The sequence below is a fragment of the Malaya genurostris genome, chromosome 1, assembly GCF_030247185.1.
Source record: "Malaya genurostris strain Urasoe2022 chromosome 1, Malgen_1.1, whole genome shotgun sequence".
Lineage (NCBI taxonomy): Eukaryota > Metazoa > Arthropoda > Insecta > Diptera > Culicidae > Malaya > Malaya genurostris.
Genome location: NC_080570.1, coordinates 120375300 through 120402220, shown reverse-complemented (window position 1 = coordinate 120402220; position 26921 = coordinate 120375300). Strand labels below are relative to the sequence as shown.

The window sequence follows — 26921 nt, the reverse complement described above, 5'->3', positions numbered from 1 at the left end:
TTCAATGGATCCGAAATTCGTAAGACTCCTAACAGCCGTTTGTCAGAGGTACCGCCATTCAAACATTTGATCTTCCGAAAATCTAATCCAAAAGAGAGATTCCTCTATTATCTGACAGTTATTTTGACAGTGTGAAGCGATGCACAGTGGGGAAAAAACGATCAAAAACGCGACTTTGCTCAATAATTTTATAAAAACATGAGCAAATTTTTTCAAAATTAGTATTTCTTATGCAAATTTTTCTGTAGAATCGATTTATGATAATTAGAAGATCCGCAAAATTCACTATCATGCCCGTTATGCTCCAATTCCTCTACTTTCTGACTTTACTTTGAAAACTGTGAAACTCAGGAAAAAATTCAATTCCACCAATCGGAAGGTATTCCTGCCATGCTCATAAATTAGATAAATGGATTGTTTTTAATAAGATTGACCGCAAACAACTGTATTCTGTTTTACCCCCAGTCATCTTCTTCCGTGAATTTACAGAAAAAACTACAAGGATCAGCCCCATGGGGTTGTTCGAGCCATTGATGTGGAACAAGGCAACCAAAATTTCTAATGATCTACAATCAAACAGTTCAATCAATCGTCACACGTTTGAATTCGCAAATGCATAAGAGTCTGCTTAGATTGAACTTTATTATGGCGTTTTCGCTTGCGAAAACGGAAACTGACCCAGGGTAGTTTAATCAAATAAACACTTTTCACGCAACTGTGTTGTGTTCGCACCTAGCAACGGGGGTTTGAGCAAACCTGATATAAAAACCGAGTTTGAAACTGACTCGATTTTTAGTTCAACAACGTTTAAACTAGGTTCGAAACTACCTTCAAACAAACGGTTTGACAGCAGTTAACCGAAACACGCGAACCCAGAATATAGATTTTATTTGTCGTGATTTGTATTTGTTTTGTAGCCGACAAAATTAAACCAATAGCTTAAATGTATGCAATTATATGTTTGTACACGATACGGATATCGATATTTAGGCTTGCGATACGGATATCAATATTTAAGCTTCTCTTCGCCAAACTTGTGTTCAAGTTTTGTATGCAAGCAGTTGTTTTTATAGCGTGTCTCTACCATTACAACCATTCTGCGATTTCGGTTGAAGCGAGTTTCTTATTATCAATCGAGTTCATCTTATATAAATTGGAAATTAATCTTATACACTCAAAATTTACCCTGGGGTAGTTGTCAATTTCTCTGGCGAAACGACATAACATGGGATTTCATCCAATCTTGCATGACACAAGATCAGAGCATACCAATTAAAGCTTCAAATCGTTTTATGGCATTTTTTGTCTTGCTGTCTAGCAACAACCTACCTCTAGCATGCTACGCGTAGGACTGAAACGTTAGCTATAATTTTGCTTCTATTTATAGATTCGCGTGCTTCCAGGAGCTGCGCTTTAGCATCGATTGACCAATCAGAGCAATGCTTCCCTTTGATATATCGCTTACTCCTTCAAAACCGTCGACTATGGCAGAGAAATTCGATGTGCCGGAGATTTTTTGCAGATAAAATAGAACACTAGCTAGCTATTAATCAACATTTCAATGATACACAATTAAAAATACATGTCTATGAACATTCAAATCAATACGTAGAAATATTCCCAATCAAATGTCACCATTAATATTAATAATTTATATAAAATTGACTGAGCTGTAATTGTTCAAAACCTGACCACATTTCTACGTGTATTTTTCCTGAGTTTCTAGTTTGCACACCTATATAGAAAACAAAAATGTGTTCCACATTAAAAAAGTTCTACTGTTCGGTGTTTGGACCAATTTTGGTTAAACAAGACAGTTCTATGTTTCGTATATAACCTCAAATAATAATTTACAGATAGTGTTCATGATCGCATGCTTCGTGCTACATCGTTTACCCCAATTTTTCGACAAATATAATTTTATGTTGAATTCAGATTTACAATCCCGAAGCAGATCCAATATGACCTACCAATATTGGTTCATATTACGTGCAAAACATCTGTGATCCAATTAAACACAATGAGAATGATAGTACTAGCCTGTTTAACCCGTTTTACCCCAATTTAATTCATAAGTCGTATATCTGGTTAAACTTTCTTTCACATACCGAAAGCAGGCTGATCGCGGTTGATGAAAATCGATTGATATTACGAAAAAAGACCTGAAAATTGGATTACAAATGAATTCAATGTGGAGCAAAATCTTAAGACTCAGTTAAATTATAAATTGGGTTAAAACGGTATAGCAAGATTTGTGCGGTCATTGAATTTATTTGTAATCCTATATTCAGGTCTTTCTTCGTAATATCAATCGATTTTCATCAACCGCAATCAGCCTGTTTTCGGTATGCGAGAGAAAGTTTAACCAGAAATACGACTTTTGATATAAATTGGGGAAAAACGGGTTGAACAGGCTAGTACTGTCATTCCCATTGTGTTTAATTGGATCACAGATGTTTTGCACGTATTATGAACCAATATTGATAGATCGCATTGGATCTGCTTTTGGATTGTAGATCATATTTCAACTAAATATTATAACTAGAAAAGAAATGAGGTAAAACGGTCTGCTGTCAATGAAACTATATGCAATCGATTTGTTAGACTTTTTTACACCCTGGAAACACTCTATTCGCTCTTCTGCAAGTTCTTCGGTTTCATGTTATATAGTTAAGCTTGAATACAATGCAGTATAAAAAGGGAACTTGGGGTAAAATTAACATGATAGCGTTTCGTGCGGTCCTTCTAAATACATGGAATCGATTTTACTGACCATTTTACACCAAAAAAGTGCTTTGTGGTCAGCTGTATCACGCCTCCAAAAAAATCGTCGCGTTTTTGGTCCATTTTTCCCCACTATGCAATGTCTCAACTCAGTATTGTTTAGCAAATCATCATGTGTAGGTCAACTCCAGAACAGCGCTCCTTCCAATAATTACCGTTGCATCTCGATAAATATACAGTTTGGTGCGGTCTATTGGCAGGTGGAATCATCGGTCCTTATTTCTTAAAAAATGATGTCCTTCCTCATTATCGTGAATGGGAATCGATGCAGAATCATGATCAATGAATTTTTGTTGCCAAATCTTCCAAGATAAGGATGTGAACGAAATGTGGTTTCAACAGGATGGTGCCACTTGTCATACTGCGGCCGAAACAATCGGTTTATTGAAAGAACATTTCAACGACAACATTATTTCGAGAGATTGACCGATGAATTGGCCTCCGCGTTCGTGTGATTCGACGCCACACGATTATTTTCTGTGGAGGTACGTGAAGTCATTGCAACGGTTGATGCTTTAAAAACTAATATTCAACGTGTCATTGCTGAAATATACTCTCAAATGCTTGACAAAATGGTCGAAAATTGGACCTTTGTGAAAAATAATCGTGGCGGCTTTATGTTAAATTAGGAAGCTGAATTCAGTCAGGAATCCAATTTCAGAATCCAGAATAAGTATACAGCATTTGATTCGATTAATCACAAAATTCTACTTCAGAATTTAGGAATGTATGGACTCAGAGGAGTTGCAAACAGCGTAATTCGAAGTTACTTGGAAAACTAGAGTAGCTGGTACTCAATAGACCTCTTACGGTTAAAACGGGAGAGGGATAAACAGTACAAGAGATTCTGTAGAACTGACAACGATAGTCACTGGAGTAGAACGAAAATATTTATTCACGAGTCCTGAAGAAGACTAGATATGAATACATACAGAGGAAGATCGATTGAAATCAACAAAACAGCAGCGAGTTATGGAAAGTTCTCAAACAGTTGTTCAATCCTACCCATATGTTAGTGCATCGACAACCATAACTTTTGACGGCATAGAAGAGCATACAGAACAAATCATACCAGAAGCGTATATCGCAAAACCAACATATAGAAATACGGAATATTTTCAGTGATTCAGTGCAGTGGGCTTATGACATGTTTTGTACGCTAGTAGAACACTAGCTATGTTTGCTTATAAACCATGAGTATTTTTAATTGGCTGATATATGAGAAGATGCATTTGTGCATGTTTTTCAAGATGGTTCATTAAGTCATTCAATTTATAATCAAAATACTCTTATAATTGATTTTCTCGCATATTACGAAATTGCTCATTCTTTGTTACAGATCAAAAAGGCGGGTGGATAATGTCAGAGACATAACTGGATGTCGTGAATACGAAAACAACTGACATGTTCCTTAACACTTCCGAATATCAATTAGTTGATCAATTGTATGAACTATGCAAGCATTCCACTTTTCCACATTTTTCGCAAAACCAAAGAAGGCTTCACTTGATCTAGATTACTGTGAATTTCACACAGCGAAAAGTGCAAAAATCAAATCAAACAGTTCTAGATTTGCACTAAACTGAGGATATTTCCTTTCGATTTGCGAACTTCCTTTAGAAAACTTTTATAGCAATTTGAACGGCTGATTTTGTGTAATGCTCTCCACCGTTGCTTTTTCACCAATGCAAATGACTGGCAGCTGTGACGTAATCACTCTTGTCGGAAGCGAAACTAGCTTTGCAAACGACACAAAATACATCTGCTCGCAGTCGCGATAGAATCCAAACTGATCAAATTTTTGTTGAGAGGTTTGTTTTTACCTGATTTCGTTTGTAGCTTTTTCATTAATGGGCGGTCCTAACGGCTATAAAAATAGCGTTATACAGAATTTTAATGTCGATTATTTCATTTCGGATTTGCATTTCATTGAAAGAAACTATCAGGATACTGTACGGGACATTCCTACCTTCCAGAAGGACCAAATTGTGGAACTCACTACGATATTCAACACTTTTCGGTACATTTTTCTCGAACGATTTGTTGTACAGCAGCAGATATTTTGTTCTCTTCCTCAGAACGCATTATGATTGGCTGGTGTTGACATGGGTCAAATGAGACAGGTTTTTCAATAGTGTACTATTGAAATACTTCAATGCTTTTTCTTTACACGCTTAAGTTGAAAAATTTCGATTCTATTGGTAGTTAGATTATATAAATCCTTTCACAGATCACTGAGCTATGAGCTTTCAAAATTTGAAAAAGGCAAACGCGCCTTATGAATTATCCTCTTTGATACTCGTTTATACCAAACATTTCAGAAAAGTTTAATTTTGAATTATTTGAGATTATGTCACACAACTGAATATTTTATCATAAAATTGTGATCATATTTCCGATGGCATGTAGCAAAAATTATGTTGATTCGTTAGATACAACAAGAGATATTTACGATCAAAAACTTATCACTCTCTCAGAGGGTACTTTTTGAAAAGGCGCCCCATAGTAAAGTAAGTCGTATTCACGACAAAATAACACATGTAACGCTTTGTAACGCCCTACAAAAAAATAACACATGTAACGCTTCATAACGCCTTTAACTTACAAGAAAGTAACGCGTATAACGCTTCATAACGTCAATAACTTACAAAAAAGTAACCCATGTAACGCTTCGTAACGCCTTTAACTTACAAAAAAGTAATGCATGTAACGCTTCGTAACGCCCTAAACTTACAAAAAAGTAACGCATGTAACGCTTCATAACGCCTTTAACTTCCAAGAAAGTAACGCATGTATCGCTTCGTAACGCCAATGACTCACAAAAATAACGCTTCGTAACGCGTATAACTTACAAAAAAACGTATGTAACGCTTCGTAACGTCAATAACTTACAAAAAAGTAACGCTTCGTAACGCCTATAAATTACAGAAAAGTAATTCAAGTAACGCTTCGTAACGCCTATAACCAACAAAATATTAACGTTTGTAACGCTTCGTATAATGCCTATGACTCACAAAAAAGTAACATGTAGCGCTTCGTAACACCAATGACACAAGAAAGTAACGCATGTAACGCTTCGTAACACCTATAACTTACAAAAAAATAGCGCATGTAACGCTTTGTAACATTTATTACTCACAAAACAGCGACGTATACAACGCTTCGTAATTCGTTTACCGCAAAAATCTAACCCTTATAACAGTTTTAAACATTGATAATTTCCACAAAATAACTCATATGATTTGTAAACTTTAATTTAAGAAAATTATCGTATGCACTGCTTTCTAGCTTCTTTAACTTAACGCAACGCTTCCTATCTCACGATAACGTCGAGTGAAGCGCTTCGTCAAATGGAATTTTTTTTCCAAATTGTGTGGGCGGGATGGGTAAGTCGATGCCTTTCACGCAACCCGCCTGGGTTCGATTTCCAATCCCGCACATAGGGTCAGCTAGTCCGAAAAAACGAATGACATAAAGGTTAATTCCATAGTACCATTACTCCAAACTACGGTGATTCAGATAGGCCTCAAGAAACTTCTTAACATATATAGCTCCAAAAACTAAACTACTATTTTGTTGCTTTATCGGCAGTGGAGTTTTAACCATCACGTAACTCTCAAAACCTCTATCTCACGGTGTAATCTACAGGATCAAGCGTTTCATCCATAGTTGATCAGAGATATCAGAAAGCTTTAACCGACGACACGACCTGCCACTCGCCTATTGAAACTGTATCGCAAATCTAACTACCCCTCAGTAACTCAAAATGTCAAAATGAGTTTGCATAATTTTTCTGTGAATCTGGTAACACAGTTCGAAAAACTGTTGATTTTGAATAACATAACCATGGTTATTAGTTATTGAAGATAAGGTATGTAAACAAATCTAACTCTAAATCGTTTGCATACTGTGTTTTTTTATTGCGGAAATTGAAACAAAAAGGCGGGTGGGTAATGTCACAGACATAACTGGAGGACGTGTATACGAATAAAACTGACATATTTCTTTCTCACTTCCGGATAGAGATAATCATTCGTATTAGATTGTGTATATTTTGCCACTTTCTTTACTACAGTACGACTTATTGACGGCAAACATATTCTACCATACAATTAAATAACACGGAACAAATACAGTTTTGTAGATTTAGATACTAGTAGAAATACTCAAAATCCTTTGGAAATATTTGAGTGGTTCTAAAAAACCGCTTTGCGTAATTTGTCCAATGTTTATAACTGTTAAAATTCAAGAGCTAATATATAAATCTGGGGCACGCTCCAAATTCAACTGCAAATTTTTGGAATCTAGATCAAAAACCCAGGTCATAAGTTTAGTTCTAGAAGCAAGGAACTGAAGTTATTTTTAGAATTTTCCCAATTTCCTTATTTTAGAACTAAATTCTGAACTTGAATTCCAAGTCTTAATATAGAAACTGAACTCAGTTCCAGCATCTAATTCCAGAAATCATGTCCACAATTTAGTTCCAACATGTAGGTTCTGAATTCTTGAAATGAATGCTGAGACTGAATTGATGAATTAAATTCTGAAATTTAAATCAGGAATTAAAGTTTTGAATTCAGTTATTAAATGATTCGGTGTTCAGACCCAATATTTAGATTCAGAATCCAGATCTAAAATTCATATCCTGAATTTTGTTAATGAATTCTGAAAAATCCTGAATCATATCTCTGGATTCGAATCCCTGAATTTGAAACCATTTTCAAATTACTGAAATTGGATTCAGTTGGATTGGATTTAGTTAGTGATCTGGAACGAAATTTTGAAATAGAAGTATGAAACTAAATTCGGAACATAAAACTACAATGATCAGCCCCATGGGGTTGTTCGAGCCATTGATGTGGAACAAGGCAACCAAAATTTCTAATGATCGACATTTTCAATTAATCGTCACACTTTTGAATCCGCAAATGCACGAGAATCTGCTAACCCAGAATATAGACACTATTTGTCTTAATTTGTATTTCTTTGTAGCCGACGAAATTACATCAATAGCCCAAATGTATGCAATTATATGTGTGTACATGATTGCGATACGAATATCGATATTTAAGCTTCTCTTCGATAAACTTGTATTCAAGTTTTGTATGCAAGCAGTTATTTTTATAGCGGTTCTCTACCTTTCTGCGATTTCGATTGAAGTGATAAACGTTTTTCTCATTATCAATCGAGTTCATCTTATACAAATTAGAAATTAATCTTATGCACTCAAAAGCGATGCTTTCCCTTTGATATATCTCTTACTTCTTCAAAACCGTCGACTATAGCAGGGAAATCCGGTATGCCGGAGATTTTTTGCAGACAAAATAGGACACTGCTAGCTATTAACCATTATTTCAATGATATACAATTAAGAATAAAAGGCTATGAACATTCAAATCAATACGTAGAAATATTTCCAATCGAATGGTGACATAATATTAATAATTTATATAAAATTGACTGAGCTGTAATTGTTCAAAACCTGTTCTTGAGTTTCTAAAATATAGAAAACAAAAATGTGTTCCACATAAAAATTAACTCCAGAATTCAGGTGGACCAGAATCTAGGTTCTGAGATTAGTTCTTGAATTTAACTAAAATTCAGTTCTCTACTACTACTGGTTTACTGCTAGCCACGACGTCTGAATGCGAAGAAGAGCACCACCCGAGCATTTGAAGTTTTTACCACCTCATTATTACTTATGGTGGTGAAGAACCTCAGTACGATATCCAGTTCCGTCTAACGTACTAGAAAAAATGAATAATTCTCGGTCAAGATTTAACTATTACACTCGGCCAGTAGAACACCGCAACTGATATGTGCCTGACTACCTCAAAACCGTCGTCCTGGTGCGAAAAAGGCAAGCAAACGAGATGAGTTTTCCTCGTTGTTTCCAAAAGTTTGAGAAAAAATAGATTTTGAGTTATTTATGGTTTTGGCATTAAAAATGCCTTACTCTTCACTATATGGGGCCGGGTGTCAATTAAAAGTTTCAAAAATAGTCGCGTAACCTTTTTGTGTCATAATTTTGAACGTTAATAACTCGGTCATTTGTTGATGGATTGTTATAATTTAACAACCAATCGATTCGGAAACTTTTAACTTAAACATGTATGATGACGTCGTTTCAGTATTTCAATAGCATACTATTGAAAAAATGGTTGGAATCGATCTATGTTTTCATCCACCAATCCCTGTTGTACAAAATGACGTCAACTTCTTGTTCGGCATAGGAGGCTTTGCGTCATGCATAAAAAATACCACATCGTTCTGCGTAGTATGAAAAGAAATCTATAAATATAGGCTGCACAATATTTCTGTACCTAGTTGATGTTTGACTGCGAATGAAACAAGTAGCTCGTCCAGTGAGCTGATGACTGGATTGTATATGCGTTCACTTGCTGGATTGTCGCTTTTGCATTATGTGTTGGTGAAATTTCCTGCTATCAGTGCAACACCGTTTTCGCTTGAGTATCTTATATATCATCCAGTATTGAAGAACCGAATCAGTGTGATTACCGATTCTTTTGAAATATCCCATGTATTTAGCAAATTTTTGGTCAATTTTGTCATTAAAAATGCCTTACACTTCGCTGTCAATTTAAAACATGCAAAACTAGTCGCGTAAGATTTTTTTGTCATAATTTTGAACGCTTAAACTCAGTCATTTGTTGATGGATTTATATAATTCAACAACCAATCGATTCGGAAACATTTAACCAAAACTTATGAGATAACGTCATTTGAATATTTCAATTGCATAGCTTTGAAAAATTGGTTTGAATTGAGTATTTCATTTTGGTTCTCTGGTAACTATCAGGCCAATTTAGAATTATCGGCGATAGATTTTTCGGATCTAATTTGCAGCGCTTGTTCTTCGTTCATTTGTTAATGGGTTTTCCTAATTTAAATGATTCCAAAGCTTCAATATTGTAAGCTTAAAAATGCTTTAATTTTTCAACGGATCGGTTTGTATATTTAAATTCCCATTCCCATACGAACAAAACGTGACAATGCGACTGAACAAGTTGTTGTCCCACCAGGAATTAAACGGTTCAAAAGATTCAAAATTGAATTCTGAAACTTATCTAAAAGCGGCCTCCTCGGTTTAGTAGTATAAATGAGTTCCACAGGTTCACATATACAGCACAATTAGATGCAATATCGTATAGTATCAAAGATAAACACAAGATTAGTTTACCTGTGATTTTACATGAATTTGGCCAGTTTCAGTTCAATTATTATTTGCTTCAAAACAATAAGCGTCTGATGGCTACACGCGTTGTAACTATGACAATGTTCATTCATGTGTTAATAGCATCAAGTTACGATATGAACAAAATTTCGGAATTTCGTTGCGTATCCATTCCGTATATTCCTAATATGCCAAAGCGAAAATCAATGTAAGTAACTAAATATTTTATGCGGCCTGTTTCACATGTTTTCTTCCTCGTATTGTTGCCATATTATTAACCGACACTTTCCGAAGATTATCGACGATTCTGAAGGATTAATAAAATTACACCATTACTGAGATTACTGGTACAACATTCTTTTGGATCGATTAATTGTTTATAAAATTAATAAGTCCATTCAGTGAACGACCATTATTAGGTTAAAACTGGGGGTAAATAAACGATGTAAATCAAATCAAATTAATAAGTTTGTACGTTTCTCGAAAATTATCATCATAAAATAAAATAGTTTTATTTGTTCAGGTTTAAATCTTTAGGTTGTTTGTATCTAAAATTGAGCTTTCAAGTAACTTTGAAGTGTAGTGAAGTTTAGTGTATCATCATCATTATCATCTTTATTTTTGTATTTATTATGGAGACCCTAGAAACGTTTCATTTTTAATGTTATTGTGCTCGGTCGTGTCTTGAATACAACCCTCTAATTTTTTTTACACTGTTGAAAATTTAATCACAAATTCCTGATTATATTGCTGATAGCATGGAGAAAAAATTATATTGTTGCATTAAGTATAACAAGAGATATTCACGATCAAAAACTTATCACTCTCCCAGAGGGTAAATTTTGAAAAGGCGCCCCATAGTAAAGTAAGTCGTATTCACGACAAAAAGATATCTGCCATCGGTTCTGGTTCGAATTGACTTGTGTCAAGCAAATATAGTAACATGTTTATTCCTGATTTAACGAAACTTTTCTCCATTAAACTTCACTTTGAAGAGAAACGGTGTCTTATGAGTGAAAATTCTTGCACCGGTGACGAATAATAGGATCCGTTGGGGGGACTTTATAAATTACGCGTAAGCATATTAGCGACCCTTACACGAGTCATTCAAAATGTCATTACTAAAAAATAATATCATTTTAATGAACGTGTAATGGTGCACTAATGACGAGATTTCAAACAAATTTGAATTATATCATTAGTTAGTCATCATTTAAAATGACATTTTTAATGCTCGTGTAAGGGCCGCTATTGTCATGCCTAGCATGCATTTTAACCGAGAACTACTGGTCCTATATTTTAGCAGTTTAATTTATTATCACAATCAAATGTAGCGTTTTTGTAAATAAAATACTTTCATCTACTCTTACAATTGTAGTCATTTCATGTCCATCGCAGCAAAAAATGTAGAATAAACCCAAATTTCATGTTATCTTTTGTTCCAATGTTGATGTTGGTAGGTTCTACCGATGTTAATAAACGTGATCAGTTTTCCTGTATCTGGCTTTGAAAATACAGCATCCTGGTGTTTATGCAATTATTCCTAAAATTACAAAACTTGGGTTCGGAATACACGCTATAAAATGAATTTATTAAGGTAATTTTTTACACTTTTTTCTGTTTAAATGTAAAGTCTGTTATTGATGACATAAAAGAAGAAAATATATATTGTATGACACTATGAACTTTGTGATACAATTTTTCTGCGCCATATTAATTTTCTTAAGAACTTCCATATTCTTTAGTATTTTGAAAGATTTCCGGTTTTCGTTATATGTGTCGAAAAGTGCAACTAAATAGAGATATCACGGATTCTTATACTGATTGATGGTGTCTTTTTTAAAAACTACAAGAAATAGAAGCCCGTATTAGCTAAATGAAAATATATACAACTGTTAATTTCTTATTCTTAAAAAAAACCCGTAAAAACAAACTCCAAAATTTGATTAATCTCATGCTCTTTGCTAGCACTGATGATGTTTGGTTCTGTCGTTCATAGCAAATAGTTCCTCTTTCTCACTGAATTTACATAAAGTCCTCCACTAAATAAAATTTTAACTGAATTTTCACAGCTTTCTCCAACTGCTTATTTATTTACGTTAGGGCTCCTTGGCAACTAGTTCATAACATATGAAGCAGTGTTGCTCGAGAATATTATTTTTATCATTTGCAAGGGGTTACTCAATTTGTGGTAACTGATGGTAAATCGTTCAAGAACACTTTTCATGCCGATTTTTCTTCGGAGTGGCTGGTCGTGTCGTCGCTTTAACCTTTACTTTTCGCAACAAAGTCTACTCCTTCTTGTGAGGATCGTCATTATCGGTCCCCGTAACAGTTCGTGGTTACCTGGCAACCATTCGAGTAGCCTATAATTTGGGTAAACCTGTTGAATTTGATCCTGACATTTCTCAGGTCTATAATTTATTCATGGGCTTCATTAACTTGTTATGGGTTTTATAAGATCTCCGAATATTGCATCATAACCGATATCGATTTGTCATTCAATCATAGCCAATCCAGAAAAAAAATGTCAGCGGTCATCCACTTAACACCTAAATAATCAGAATTGGTTGTGACAGCCACCAAACCCTAGTTTTTTCAGTCATAATTAATAACCATGCATTGGATCATGCCCTAGCTTGAGCCTACATTGAGAAACTACGACAAGAAAAAAAAACAAAATAAGAGCCAACATAAACCGTGGGCTTCACCTTGTCTTTATATTGTCAATTCATTAATTTTTATTTTTTTTCTCTATTTCTGTGTTTCGTTACCTTTTTAGGAATGTGCACCAGCGTCGACCAGATCCAACCAACAATACACGATAGTAACAATAACAACAGCAACAACAACAAAGTTGCAATAGTAGTAGTAGTAGAAGTCAATACTAGCTTGCCTACAACCAGGTGGTGATCATCTGAAAACAATCGACATCGAACGTCAAGCGTCTGCGATGACCATTCAATATCAGTCATTTCCAGTAACCTGAAGCGACGGTGCACTCAGACTAGGGGTCGTATTCACCATCACACCGAGATTGACTACTGCGTTGGCAGCCATGTCCGAGGTAAGTTAGCGGCATGTTAGCGACTAACTAAGAATTTTAATTAAAATTTGGCTTAATTTCAAAGCGGAAAATACGTTTCTCTGCTCGCTAGAGCTGTGGTCCAACAACCACCATCAATCAGATTCGGCAATAAACTGAAATCGAGCGTTCCCAACAAATTAACCGGATCCTCCTGATGGATTGAAAATATTGAGTAAATTCAACCGAATCAAATCGTTCTGAGTCATACTGCGTTGACATCTGGCTCCTTGCTCGTCAGGCCCGGTCAGAGGCTTATCGCTTGAATCGGTTATGGATCAATCGATCTGGACCGGAAATGATCTAGTGCGGGGTCGCACAGACGACGACAAACGAATGTACAACCAAAGCCGCCAACGGTCGACGATTAGTGACCATCAGCTGACGGTCAGTGGACAGACAGTAAAATGCCTAATTAGTAGTAAAATCCGCTGGTCAGTTACGAAACACACGGCGCGGCCGGCGACGACAACAGCAACAAGTGTCAGCTTTTCAGCACTCAACAGGTTTGGACAGTTTCTGTCTAGAGAGAAAGATAGAGAGAGAGATCGGTCCGTTCTGCGTCCGGTCCGAGCTGATGTAATATGCTGTCAATTGCTATCGCGATCGCGCTTTTAGTACGTGCTGATGGATGGTAAACAGGCGCGAGATGTTTGTTCGAACTGCGGTGTTCGGTGGTCAGAGTCAAAACAAGTCGCAAATTGCTTACGGTATGGTTTTCTTCTGGTTCCGAGCGGAGTACTAGTGGCATAAGGATGGTGGTCCGGCTCCGGAAGAGAGCAGTAGAAGAAATTCGTACAAAAGCACAACAACAGAAGCAGCAGCAGCAGGTTTGTTGATTCGGTTTATCGTCGCTGCTGTAAATGTTGACCGAACCGATTTTCTGCTCTCTTAGTTAGAGGGATTTTGGTGTTGCCAAATTGAAAATTGATATCAAAAGTTATTGGAAGGACTTTTTTTTACTTTTTTATTTATGACTTCTGGTCAGTCAGTAATCAGTCAGTCGGTGCGGAAAAGTGAGACGTGACAAGGGTCATTTTAAGTAAGCAAAAGGTTTCTCGTATCTAAACTTTTACCTTCTACCAGAGGAGTCGGCACTTAGGCATCTTGGCGATACGAGTCATCCGAGTCTCTGATATGTCAGAAAGTAAAGGCAAAGTTTGCAATTTACTATCCGAACCGGTGAAAGTAAAGTTACGAGAAGTTGTCATTTTCCGTCGCTAGCGACAACTTTCTCCCATCTTTCCGGCAATTTTTGGATCCTGGCTCGAAAAAAGGAGTCCTCTTTTGACGCTATCCATGAAGCGATCCATTTTTCCAACTCTTCGAAAGATTGAAAATGTTAATCTGCCAGGCCGTGTGCCATCGAACGGAATGGGTCGGAAGTCAGAAGGGGCGACATCTGGGGAATACGGCGTGTGGGGCAAGACTTCCCATTCCAGTGTTTCCCGGTACTTTTTGACCACTTTTGCGACGTGAGGCCGAGCATTGTCGTGTTGGAGGATCTTTTAGCGCGCGACTAAGGCGCATCAGTGATGGTTTCACCCGGTTTTAAGAGCTCGTAGTAAATCACACCGAGCTGATCCCACCAAATACAAATCATAGCCTTGGCGCCGTGAATATTCGGTTTTGCTTTCGTCGAAGTAGCATGCCCGGGCTTTCCCCATGATTTTCTGCGTTTACGATTATCGTATCGAACCCACTTTTCATCACCGGTTACGATTCGATGTAAAAAACCCTTACAATTTTGTCATTGAAGCAGTTGCTCACATGCAAATAGACGGCGCTCGACGTCCCTCGGTTTCAACTCGTACGGCACCCAGTTTCCTTCTTTCTGAATCATACCCAGGGCCTTGAGACGTTTTGAAATGGCTTGCTGACTCACTCTCAACGATTCGGCAAGCTCGTCTTGGGTTTGGCATGATTTTTTTAGGTTTCAGGAAGGACTTACAACTAATCTTTTTTCGGCTGTAGTTTATGTGGGTCTCATTTCTCGGAAAGACAACGTATGGAACACTTGTAGAACTAAATTGATACTATTATTCTGCTGAAGGAAGTATGTTGATACGTTAAGGCGTTTAAGAGTTATGCAATGTTTTTGAGTTTTTTGAAGGTATTTTTAAAACTAATTTAAATAAGTTAAAAAAATAACACCCTCCCAATTTTCTCTTAAATTTTTACTTATATTATGACCTTTCAGGAACCGCATACGATACATTTTTCTCAATCTGGCATCTAATAAATTTTGATATTTGAAGCTCGACTAGTTTTTGATGAAAAAATAATCATAACTTTTTACTAGTAGCTCATATAAAAAAGTTTGGTAGAACAAAATTGTGCGCAATAATTAGTACAACAACTCTTCTCAAGACAACTTTTCTGTAGAACGTTTCACAAAAAAGTTAGAACAAAAAAAGTGAATTTTCAGGAGCCACCCTACTTTTATTCGGTAAAATTGATGTAATTCGATCAAATAAAAAGCTAGAGAGGTGGTTTTTTTTTTCAGAAAAGTTGCTCAAAATAAAATTTCCTACAACTTTATCGTACAAAAATCATTTTTTAGCTCAATTTCGAAAGTTAGATTTCAGATTTCAATCTAAATGAGGACCACCCTAGTAACATTTTTTATCAAAAGGATTACAAACAACTTTTGTGAAGACACCAACTACAAAAAACTAATATTTAATGGTGAAAATATTTTTGTCACGCTAATTTCCCATTTCGGACCATTGTGCATTGGACTATTTAGCTTGAATATTACACGCAGAAGTAACAGGAGCGCAGATTATCGATACGCCAATTCAAACGCGTCATTCAAACGCTGCGCCTGCTGTGTGTTTGAGACATAAAGACTGTCCCAGAAAGTATGGACGCACTTTGATTTCGCTGTAAATAAATGTAGTGTTAGATATTCAAATTTTATTCGATATACTGATAATATTAGACTACAACAACAGAATATTATTCTCAACATTTGCTACTTAGCCATTGTAGACTAGCTGGTGCACCTTCTTGCGAACTTCCCTCATTAAATTCCGTACAGACTTCTTGGTGACAAGTTTTGACATTTTTTTTCCAATCTCTTTCGAACTGTTGAATGGTTTCGGCTGCCGAGACATGTTTCCTAAGATGTGCCTTCGTTAATGCCCAAAATTCCTCAATTGGTCGAAGTTGTGGGCAATTTGGTGGATTCATGTCTTTTGGGACGAAAGTGACATTTTTGGTAGTATACCATTCTACCGTTGATTTCGAGTAGTGGCAAGAAGCAAGATCTGGCCAGAAGACAACAGGATCCTTGTGGCTTCGAATCATGGGTAGACGTCGTTTTCGTAAGCATTCCTTGATGTATATTTCGCTGTTCATTGAAGCAGTGGTGATGAAGGGTTTCGAAATCTTACCGCAGCTACAAATTGCTTGCCAGACCATAGCTTTCTTACCATATTTTTCGACTTCAATCGATGTCTCGGACTGGTATAACACTTGCCCTTCTCGCACCGTATAATATTGTGGTCCCGGCAAGGATTTGTAATCGAGTTTCACGTAGGTTTCGTCGTCCATGATTATGCAGTTCAAATTTCCAGCAAGAATCGTATTGTACTGCTTTCAAACCCTCGGCTTGATCGATGCTTTTTGTTTCGGACTACGTTTTGGTTGTTTCTGCTCATTATAGATTCGAAGATTCAAACGTTCTTTAGCACGAAAAACATTTGACTTCGAAGTGCCCATTTTTTTGGCCACATCCCGAACTGAAATCTCCTTCTTTTGCTCGAACGCCTTCAGTACACGTTTATCAAACTGAGGGTTAGCTGGACCTTTTTTTCGACCCGTTTTCGGTTTATCCTCAAAGGTGTTATCCTCACCGAACTTCCTGATTGCATTTCGCACGGCTTTTTCACTTACCCCTTCCATTTTTGCTATCTTTCTCAGTGACAGTCCGCGTTCTGTGCACCTTTTGTACACAATTTTTCGACGATGTTCTGCTGAAAGTCCACGCATAAACAACTGCACAAGTGGTTAGAGAAGAGTGTGAGCAACAGGACGCCGCCATAAAAATTGACAGATTCTGAACCATTGCGAAATGCCAGCGGTTTTTGGTTGCGTTCATCCTTTAACATCGAGTGTACAGACCGCCATCTACATCAAAATAGTGGAACTACTCCCGTGACCTGACATTATTCAACTGGTGCTCCTGTTCATGGCGAATTATTCAACTGGTGCTCCAGTTCATGGCGAATATGAGGTTCCGTTCCGTTCCGTGTTTAATATCGTAGAGAATTCCACAATTTGGTCCTTCAGAAAGCCAGAAATGCATCCCGTACAGCATTGATAGTTTCTTTCACTAAAATATTAAGATTGATGACATATTAAAGTATATGAGCGATTGTAAGACTTGCGTTGCGATTATATTTATGTAATGATTTCCTCTAGGTCTAGGTTCAAACTTATACAAATTACTTGTAATGGCACCCAACTTCCTGGTATAGAAAAGTAATCATCCGTAACAAGATAATCCTTTTCAATACTCCAAAGCCACTAACGGTCCGTTTCAGGACTCCAAAATTAACGTAAAGAACTTATTTAGAAAACTGTCTTAAACTGCCGCTCTAATTTGTAGAATACAAAACCGAATGGTCCTTTTTGGGACTATAAAATCTTATACGTCCAAAAGGTATCGAATCAGTTAATATCTATGCACATCTCGAATGCAGTCCTACGTCAATCTCGCGGCTATGTCTCTGACATAACCTACTCCAATTTGTTTTTATATGTTAAGATCTCGATTCTTCTTCTTGCGACCAATTCAGTCATATTCAGTCACTAATTTTAGTCTTTTTTAACGAAAGTATGATCTTTATGAAGACATGAATCGCAAAATTGAGATAATGGCATTTGAGATCTTCGAGCTATAGTCGAAGTAATGATGAAGTGCAATAATAGCTTCATTTCATTTAATTTTGATTTATCTGCCTTACAGTTCTCAAGAACTATTAGGATTTTGATTCGACGAACTGTCTCTCGTTTGTATTTCAAAACTCCGGACAGGTCACGAAAATCTGACTCTTCCCGCGTTCCCGGCAACACTGGATGCTAGCATAATACCGTCGCTATTCAAAACCATCGAACGGGGGGAGGCAATCCGCTACGCATTCGGATGACAATGAACTACACTCTCAGTCAGTATGAGCGCAAACTGCGACCGGTTCGAATCGTCCACGTCTACGGACCTGTTCGGCGGATCAGTTCCAAGTCCGAACCGACTGTAGACTACTATATCGAATATCTAGTTATTACAGGTCGTTACAGTTTGCTTTGATCGCGCTGCTGATGAACGATTATCGAACCACCGAATCAACAGAGACCGCAGTAGGCCAGATTTTTGCGGTGCGCACGATGATTATTGGATGTGTGTGTTTTTTTTTGCTAGCGGGTGCAACCGGGTATTGAGTGCAAGCACAGAACAGGAAAGTGGCGCCCATGCCCATGTGGTCTAACCGACGACGACGACGACGTGTGTGTAGTGCTTATCGTTAATATAAACAACTTTGCAACAACAAAAAAAAAAGAAACTTCAAATCCAAATTCGTACCAGCACCGTGCGGAATGAAGAAATTTTGCGAGATTTTCGGTTTCGAATTTCATTTCAATGTTTGGTTTAATTTGGCCCGTTCGGAATAATTGCTCGCGTGTTCACAAAACGAGAAAAACAAACGATTTTTTGACGCTTGGTGTGATATCGTTTATAATTAAAATATGCTGGAATGGTCCACAACCGGATGGTAGGGGTGGCATTGGCGGAAGAACCGGGACGACTCGGCGGCGAACAAACAAAGAAATAACGAATCATAAATTAGCATTGGAGACCAATTAGTGTTTTTTTCCTTTGTTTGAGTGTTGTTTTCGTCTTATCAGTCGTGGTTCGCATCGCTACACGGTTGATGTTTAAATGCTTAAACAGTTGAATGTGAAATTGCTGGAATAAATTGAATGCATCGCGCGCAAACCGACTCTACCACACTCAGGCAAAACGGTCTTCGAAAGTCATAAGAACGAATTATGACTTTCAGACATAAGGATTATAAACGTATTTCACAATTTTGTCTTATGATATAGAGGGGAAATTTTTCATGACTTCTATTCCAGATATCCATAAGCTAGTCTTATGAAATTCACAAAAATATTTGAATGAATTTCGTTGGTCACGGTTTATGATAATCATTTTATAAGTATCGTAAATTTTGCCATGCAATTTAATTGGAAATTTATTTTTATTTATACTTCATGTACCAACTGTTGAAAAAATACTTTGAAGATATTTTCATTCTGCAAACTATTCGCAACACATATATTTGTGATTTCGATGACTCATGATTCGCGTGACTAGGGTATACAAGTTGATCGTTTCGCGTTGATCAAAAGAACATTTATTCCCTTTTCGTTATGACATGGTGCATGCGGTTCTTCGAAATATCCTCTCCAAAGTAAATTTTAACAGTTGGATTCAATGCTGGAATGATGAAATATATGCGATTAGTTCTTTTATTAATTCGGACTGTCTTGAAGTAACCGGAGAGCTCGGATGCGAACTTCCTTCCTCGGTCGCATTTTTGTCAATTATGAAATCATAAGTCGAAATTATGACATTTTCACATAAGGGACTATTGATGAAATATATAGAGCGAATAATTATATCATGCATAGATAAAAAATTAAGAAAATCATAAGACTGTTAATGAAAATCTTCAGTTTCTAACGAAATTGATTTATAGTTGATTCATATGTCATAGTCTTATGAAACTCTTAATTTCTTTTTCCTCAGTGCAGACTAGCGGATACTCAATTAGAACAGTAGTCATCGTCGTCGTCGTTGTCGCTGTAGTCGTCGTGGTTTCCCGTTGCCAGGGCAGCCGAGTAACAGAACCGAACTATTGTCAGCCCGACTGGTGCAGGCCGGTGTTTTGTTCTGTCAGGCGACTGATTTGTGACCATGCAGCCAAATAATGTCGTTTTCGCTTGATGCCAAACCTAACCCAGTTTCCACTCTAACTGCTGTCAAACCGTTTGTTTGAAGCCAGTTCGAACCTAGTTTCAACTTTGTTGAACTGAAAATCGAGTCAGTTTCGCCCCTGGTTTTTATATCAGGTTTGCTAAAAACCCTCGTTGCTAAGTGCGAAATCAACACAGTTTCGTCAAAAGTGTTTGTTTGATGAAACTACCCTGGGTCAGTTTCAGTTTTTTCAAGCGAAAACGACATAAGAGAGAGAACGGACTTGAACTTGACTGAAGTACACTGTGCGAGCGTGCGGCGCGATGGAAGCAAACATCGCCGTCGAGTTGTCGTCGTCGTCGTTGATAGCGCAACGTTGTTTGTGGATTAACTGAAACACAGCCGGCCTCGGTAAGATATGCGAGTTTTTTTCCTATCGCGGTAGAATTTCAAGCCCCTGGTGTGCGGTGATGGAAAATTGATTGAAACATTAGTAGAAAATATCCACTGCTCTTAATTAGTACACTAAATCAGAGCAGTTTTTGTTAGTGTGTAATGCAAGTAAAAAGCAAACTAGAGATGGACAGAACAGTTCATTTTAAAGAGCGCAGCTCAGAACAAGATAGTTTTCAACGAAATAACTAGTTCTTTGAACTGTTCCTTCGTTCATTTGGACTTTCATAAAATTTTCTACGAAAAATGACAAAGAACAATTAGTTGCATAAATTCAGTTGTACAGTGACTGAATTGCAAGATCCTTCACGCTTGTGGACTATTTCAAAAGCTACAAATGCCACATTCCTACCGGTGAAAAACTATGCAGATAATTTGCAATATTCGTTCCGTTCGTTTGAAAAACATAGAAAACTAACATTCCTTCAAAACAAGAGCTCCGGATCACTCATTCTTTCTGAAGAACTATGAAAGTTTTTTTTTTGAACCGTTCGCGAACGAATTGCCCATCTCTCTGATGCCAACTGCAATAATTAGAATTGTTATTTTCATTTGCCGTTGTGAACAATAATTAGAATGTCACACAAGACGAAAACTCAAGTAAACAAAATTAGTGTTTCAATTAAACTTCTCAAAATAAACTCATCAAAATTGAAAACACTTTTTTTGAATCATGCTTATAAGTCACTACGTATTTGCTTGTCTGTTGGCATTCATAATTCACGTAGATTTGCTAGCTTTAATGAGAGTTTTCCTGGTGATTTACATTCGCTTGCGAAGGGAACGAAGCGGTAGGGGAGACCGGGGCTAAGCCGGTCACTTTCTGGAAATTTAAAAAAAGTTTTTACTCAAGTTACCTATGCCGTTGTATAGCTTCAACCGTCGGCTACAATTTCCGTAAAAAGTCGCAATAAAGTGACCAACCAACAATCCACAATGGAAACTTCACGCCCTGCAAATTCACAAATATTTGATATCGAAAACTGAAGACTGTTTGATTGTTTCGCTACAAAAAGGGCGACTTTTTTTGCTGGTATCTTTTTGGCAACACTGATTTTGACAGATCATGCGTGAATCGTGTCTTGTGTCATTGACCAAACTTGTTCAGTTTGGTCAGTAATTTAAGCATGAATTGACTTACAACGTTTAACATTTGGTGAATGGGCGCTGGCAAAATTGGATAAAGATCCATTTTTTGATGTGGAACGCATGTTTGTTTTCTATATAGGGGTGCAAGTTAGAAATTCAAGGGTAAATACAAGTAGGAATGTGGTCAGCTTTTGAACACTAACAGCTCAGTCAGTTTAGTTTCAATCAGTAATATTATTTCACCAATTGATTGATCATTTAAATGTTAATTAATAGCTAGCGGTGTCCTATTTTGTCTGTCAAAAATCTCCGGCACACTGGATTTCCCTAACGCACATGACGGTTTCGAAGGAATAAGCGATATATCAATGGGAAAACATCGCTCTGATTGGTCAGACGATGCACGCAAAGCAATAAATATACGCGAAATTATAGCTAACGTTTCAGTCCTACGTGTAGCATGCCAGAGGTAGGTTGTTGCTAGACAGCAAGACAGAAAGCGCTATAAAACGAATTGAAGCTTTAATTGGTATGCTCTGATCTTGTGTCATGCGAGCTCGGAGGAAATTCCATGTTATGTCGTTTTCGCCTGAGAAATTTGCAGCTACCCCAGGGTAAATTTTGAGTTCTTAAGAATTATTTCTAATTTTTATAAGATTAACTCGATTAATAATGAGAAAAAGTTTATTGCTTCAATCGAAATCGCAGAATGGTAGAGAAATTTAACGCTATAGAATTAACTGCTTGCATACAAAACTTGAACACAAGCTTGACGAAGTGAAGCTTAAATATCGAAATCCGTATCGCATGTATGTACAAAGATATAATAGCCTACATTAGGGATATTGATGTAATTTCGTCGGCTACAGAACAAATATAAATCAAGACAAGCAGAGTCTATATTCTGGCTTCGCGTGTTTGATGTTGGTTCCTAATAAAAATCAATCTAAGCAGACTCTCGTGCAATTGCGGATTCAAAAGTGTGACGATTAATTGAAATGTTAGATTGTCGATCATTAGACATTTTGGTTGCCTTGTTCCACATCAATGGTTCTGATCCTTGTAGTTTTTATCGAAACATTGTGTTCAACGACGAAGTTCATTTCAGGTTGAATGAATACATCAACAAGCAAAATTGCCGCATCTGGAGTGAAGACCCGCCAGAAGCATTGCAAGAGCTACCACTTCATACCAAAAAGTCATTATTTGGTATGGCCGGTGGCATTGTTCGTGAAAAACTGGCCGATATGTTGGAAAGAGTGTGCCAAAATTGGACCTCGCGCATGGGCCAACATTTACATGAAATTATCTTCAAACATTAAGTTATATTGATCGTTCTATCGATTCCAATGAATATCTCATCAATTTTCTCAAATTTGTTGTGTTTGTTATTAAAATTAAATCCTATACCTCTTAAAAAAATTACCATTAATAACAGATCGGCTGAAAAGTTCGTATCGTTTCTATGAGAGGGCGCCACTAGAATTAATTCCATACCATTTTCAGTTAGTACCAACCTTCAAAAGAAGCTACTTTTGTTATTGTGAAAAAAATGGAAAAAAAGGAATTTCGTGTGTTGATGAAACACTACTTTTTGATGAAAAAAAGTGCCGCCGATACCAAAAAATGGCTTGATGAATGTTATCCAGACTCTGCACCGGGCGAAGCAACAATTCGAAGTGGTTTGCAAAATTTCGTACTGGTCATATGAGCACCGAAGACGATGAACGCAGTGGACGTCCAAAAGAGGCTGTTACCGATGAAAACGTGAAAAAAATCCACAAAATGATTTTCAATGACCGTAAAGTGAAGTTGATCGAGATAGCTGACACCCTAAAGATATCAAAGGAACGTGTTGGACATATTATTCACGAATATTTGGATATGAGAAAGCTTTGTGCAAAATGGGTGCCGCGTGAGCTCACAATCGATCAAAAACAACAACGAATTGATGATTCTGAGCAGTGTTTGGAGCTGTTATATCGAAATAAAACCGATTTTTTTCGTCGATATATAACAATGGACGAAACATGGCTCCATAATTTCACTCCGGAGTCCAATCGACAGTCAGCTAAGTGGACTGCACGCGATGAACCGAACCCAAAGCGTGGAAAGACTCAACAATCGGCCGGTAAGGTTCTGGCGTCTGTATTTTGGGATTCGCATGGTATAATTTTCATCGACTACCTTGAAAAGGGAAAAACCATCAACAGTGACTATTATATAGCGTTATTAGAGCGTTTGTAGGACGAAATTTCAAAAAAACGGCCTTATTTGAAGAAGAAAAAAGTTTTGTTTCATCAAGACAATGCACCGTGTCACAAGTCGATAAAAACCATGCTGAAATTGAACGAATTGGGCTTCGAATTGCTCCCTCATCCACCGTATTCTCCAGATTTGGCCCCCAGTGATTTTTTCTATTAAACGATACGAACTTTTAAGCCGAACTGTTATCATAAGAATTTCTCTTATCTGATTCTGATGCAGTTCATTCAATTGTACTTCATTTGAAAAAGGGCGGGAGATCAACGATTTCAGACGTAGATCATGTCATGTCTTATCTTGATCATATGTGATTTTCCTCCACCAACATCAAAGCTTATCGAATCATCCAATGATTGAACTTACATAAATCAAGAATCATTTTAAGCTCAAAATCACTACCCATTGTGTGACGGAATATCAGTACCGATATTGATCGATGTGATTAAAAATTCACTGATCAACTGATCATGAAAAGATTCTCCGGCAGTGATCTCGTTTTGATGAGGTTTTGGTCTTTATTTTCTCAGCCCTGTATGCTACACTAAGGAAATATTATTCTTTACCTAAAACAATCTATTTATATAAAAACCTATTTTAATCCACCTTGTGGTGTAATGATGCCTTTCTCATATTACTCATTACATCATAAATATAACCGTGAAATTAGCAAAAACAACTGTTTATTGAATAGGAATAGGATAATTTGTTCGGATCTAATCTCACAAACTCTATAAATCCTGTTTAACCTGTAGTTCCGGAACCGAAAGTAGTATCCACAACAAATTAAGGGATTCCGTATGAAACTGTAAGACTTTTCTTTTGAACCTATAAGTTTGTGAAAATCTATTCGGCCATCTCCATGAAAAGTAAGTGAGATCCTTTTTGCAGTTTCTAATCACTATTTCCAATTCTCCCGAAACCGGATTCAGATGAACGGAATAGCCGGAGTTGGTTCGTTTGCTACCAACAAAAATGACCTACAAATTGGAACAGTTTTGAACGTAGTTAAACCTATACTTACTATCTCATGCTCTATTTCGTTTAAACCAATTAAACTAAATCTAACGAAACGAACCTGCGTTTCTGTTACTACTGCGTGCTAAACAACATGAATCAGCAGCATGAAACATGTAGTAGGATTGTTATTATTGTTATTGACATCACTACACAACGTGTACGAAATAGAACAAAGCACGCCTTGTTCGTTTTTTGTTTTCTTCTTCTTTCGGTGTTGGACATATTGTCACTCTATATGGCGATTTGAAAACTTTGACACTCATCGCCCTGCAACTGCGGAACCGGAAGACGGATCCGAATGAAATTTCACAGTAGGTTTAAAGACAGTATGAACTTTAATTCAAATCAAGATTTGTGAAAATCGGTTCAAGCATCGCAGAGAAATCGAAGTGAATTTAGTTTTAGGAGTTTTTCTTCTCCACTTTCGGTGCTCTCGGAACAGGAAAAGAGGGGACCAGTAGTGCCGAATTAAGTTTTTATGCCCACAAACTAACAAGCTCTGCAAACTAGAAGAATTCATCAGACAGTTTTATGGGATTTGTACCTGTTTTTAACCATCGTTCGTGGAAAAATACTAATAAAATTGGTAATTTTCCACTTATCATGCTTTAGTTCCGGAACCGGAAGTCGGATCCAGATAAAATGTTCCATAAATTTTTAGGGTATTATAAGACCTTTCATTTGAAACTAAGTTGGCGAAAATCGGTTGAGTTGTTCAAGAGATAATTGAGTGTAAACTTTTTCTCAAATTTTCACATATTACCATATAACTCCGGAACCGGAAGTCACATTCAAACGAAATTCAATAGCAAACTATGGGACCATAATACCTTTTATTTGAATCTTAGTTTGTGAAAATCGGTTAAGCCATCTCTGAAAAAAGTGAGTGCATATTTTTTTCACTTTGTTGGTACATATCATCCTATATCTCCGGAACCGGAAGTCGGATCGGAATGAAATTCAATAGCAGGCTATGGGACTATGAGACCTTTCATTTGAATCTTTGTTTGTTAAAATCGGTTTGGCCATCTCTGAGAAAAGTGAGTGCATATTTTTGTTACATACACACACACATACACACACACACGGACGGACACACACACGGGCGGACACACACACACACACACACAGACATTTGCTCAGCTCGTCGAGCTGAGTCGAATGGTATATGACATTCGGCCCTCCGGGTCTCGGTTAAAAAGTCGATTTTCACAGTGATTGCATAGCCTTTCTATATGAGAAAGGCAAAAAGGATGTAAGTTTATATGTTTGTAACGCCATAACTTCGGAACTACTGAACGGATTGCCACCAAACTTGGCACAGGTACTACTCGCATTCCAGAGATGGTTTATGTAGCATTTTTATAGGGGAGGGAGCATAACAAGTGTAATTAACAGGAGGGGGTCATGAAAAAATTCATATAACTTGACGATAATTGATACGTTTTGAAGACCATAGAAACATATTGCATACAGTAGATATGACTTTACGGGGGTGGATGTAGCAAGTTGCTTTAAAAAGAGGGGTGTAATGTTTGGAACGGTACAATTCTGAAACTATTGAACGGATTGCCACCAAACTTGGCACAGATACTTCTTGCTCTTCTGAGAAGGTCATAAGGATATTTTAATGGGGGAGGGAGCGTAGTAAGTGTCCCTAACAGGGGGGTCATGGAAAAATTTATCTAATTTGACGAGAATCGATACTTTTTTAGACCATAGAAACAGTTTGCATATATTATATGATTATATGGGTGGTGGATGTAGCCAGTGCCTTTAAAATGTGTAATGTTTGTATTGTAATAATTCCGGAACTAATTAACGGATTGCTATCAAACTTGGTACAGATACTTATTGCTCTTGAGAGATGATCATAAGGGTATTTTTGTGGGGGAGGGAGCGTAGCAAGTGTCCTCAACAAGAGAGAGGGGGGGGGGGTCATGAAAAAATTTGTCTAATTTGACGAAAATCGATACTTCTTGAAAACCATAGAAATAGCTATGATTATATGGGGGTTGGATGTACAATTAAAAAGGGGGGTGTAATGT

At 37.1% G+C, this 26921-nt stretch overlaps 2 protein-coding genes across 8 annotated transcripts in view; one reads left to right on the top strand and one right to left on the bottom strand.

Annotated features, from left to right (window-relative positions):
* The window catches only part of LOC131425629 (uncharacterized), a 279128-nt gene that overhangs the window by 71202 nt on the left and 181005 nt on the right, over positions 1–26921 (bottom strand). The gene's annotated exons all lie outside the window — the stretch shown is intronic.
* Positions 1–26921, top strand: part of LOC131425624 (adenylate cyclase type 9) — a 54233-nt gene that overhangs the window by 2598 nt on the left and 24714 nt on the right. Inside the window, exons 1-2 of one of the 7 annotated variants that reach the window (XM_058587654.1) lie at positions 18136–18358; positions 18490–18575. In XM_058587654.1, coding sequence (XP_058443637.1) covers positions 18540–18575 — 36 coding nt within the window. In that variant the 5' untranslated portion in view covers positions 18136–18358; positions 18490–18539. Of the gene's footprint in view, positions 1–12761; positions 13047–18135; positions 18842–19886; positions 20461–26921 lie in introns of those variants that run through there. The other 6 variants (XM_058587658.1, XM_058587657.1, XM_058587652.1 and 3 more) reach the window with 6 other exon arrangements.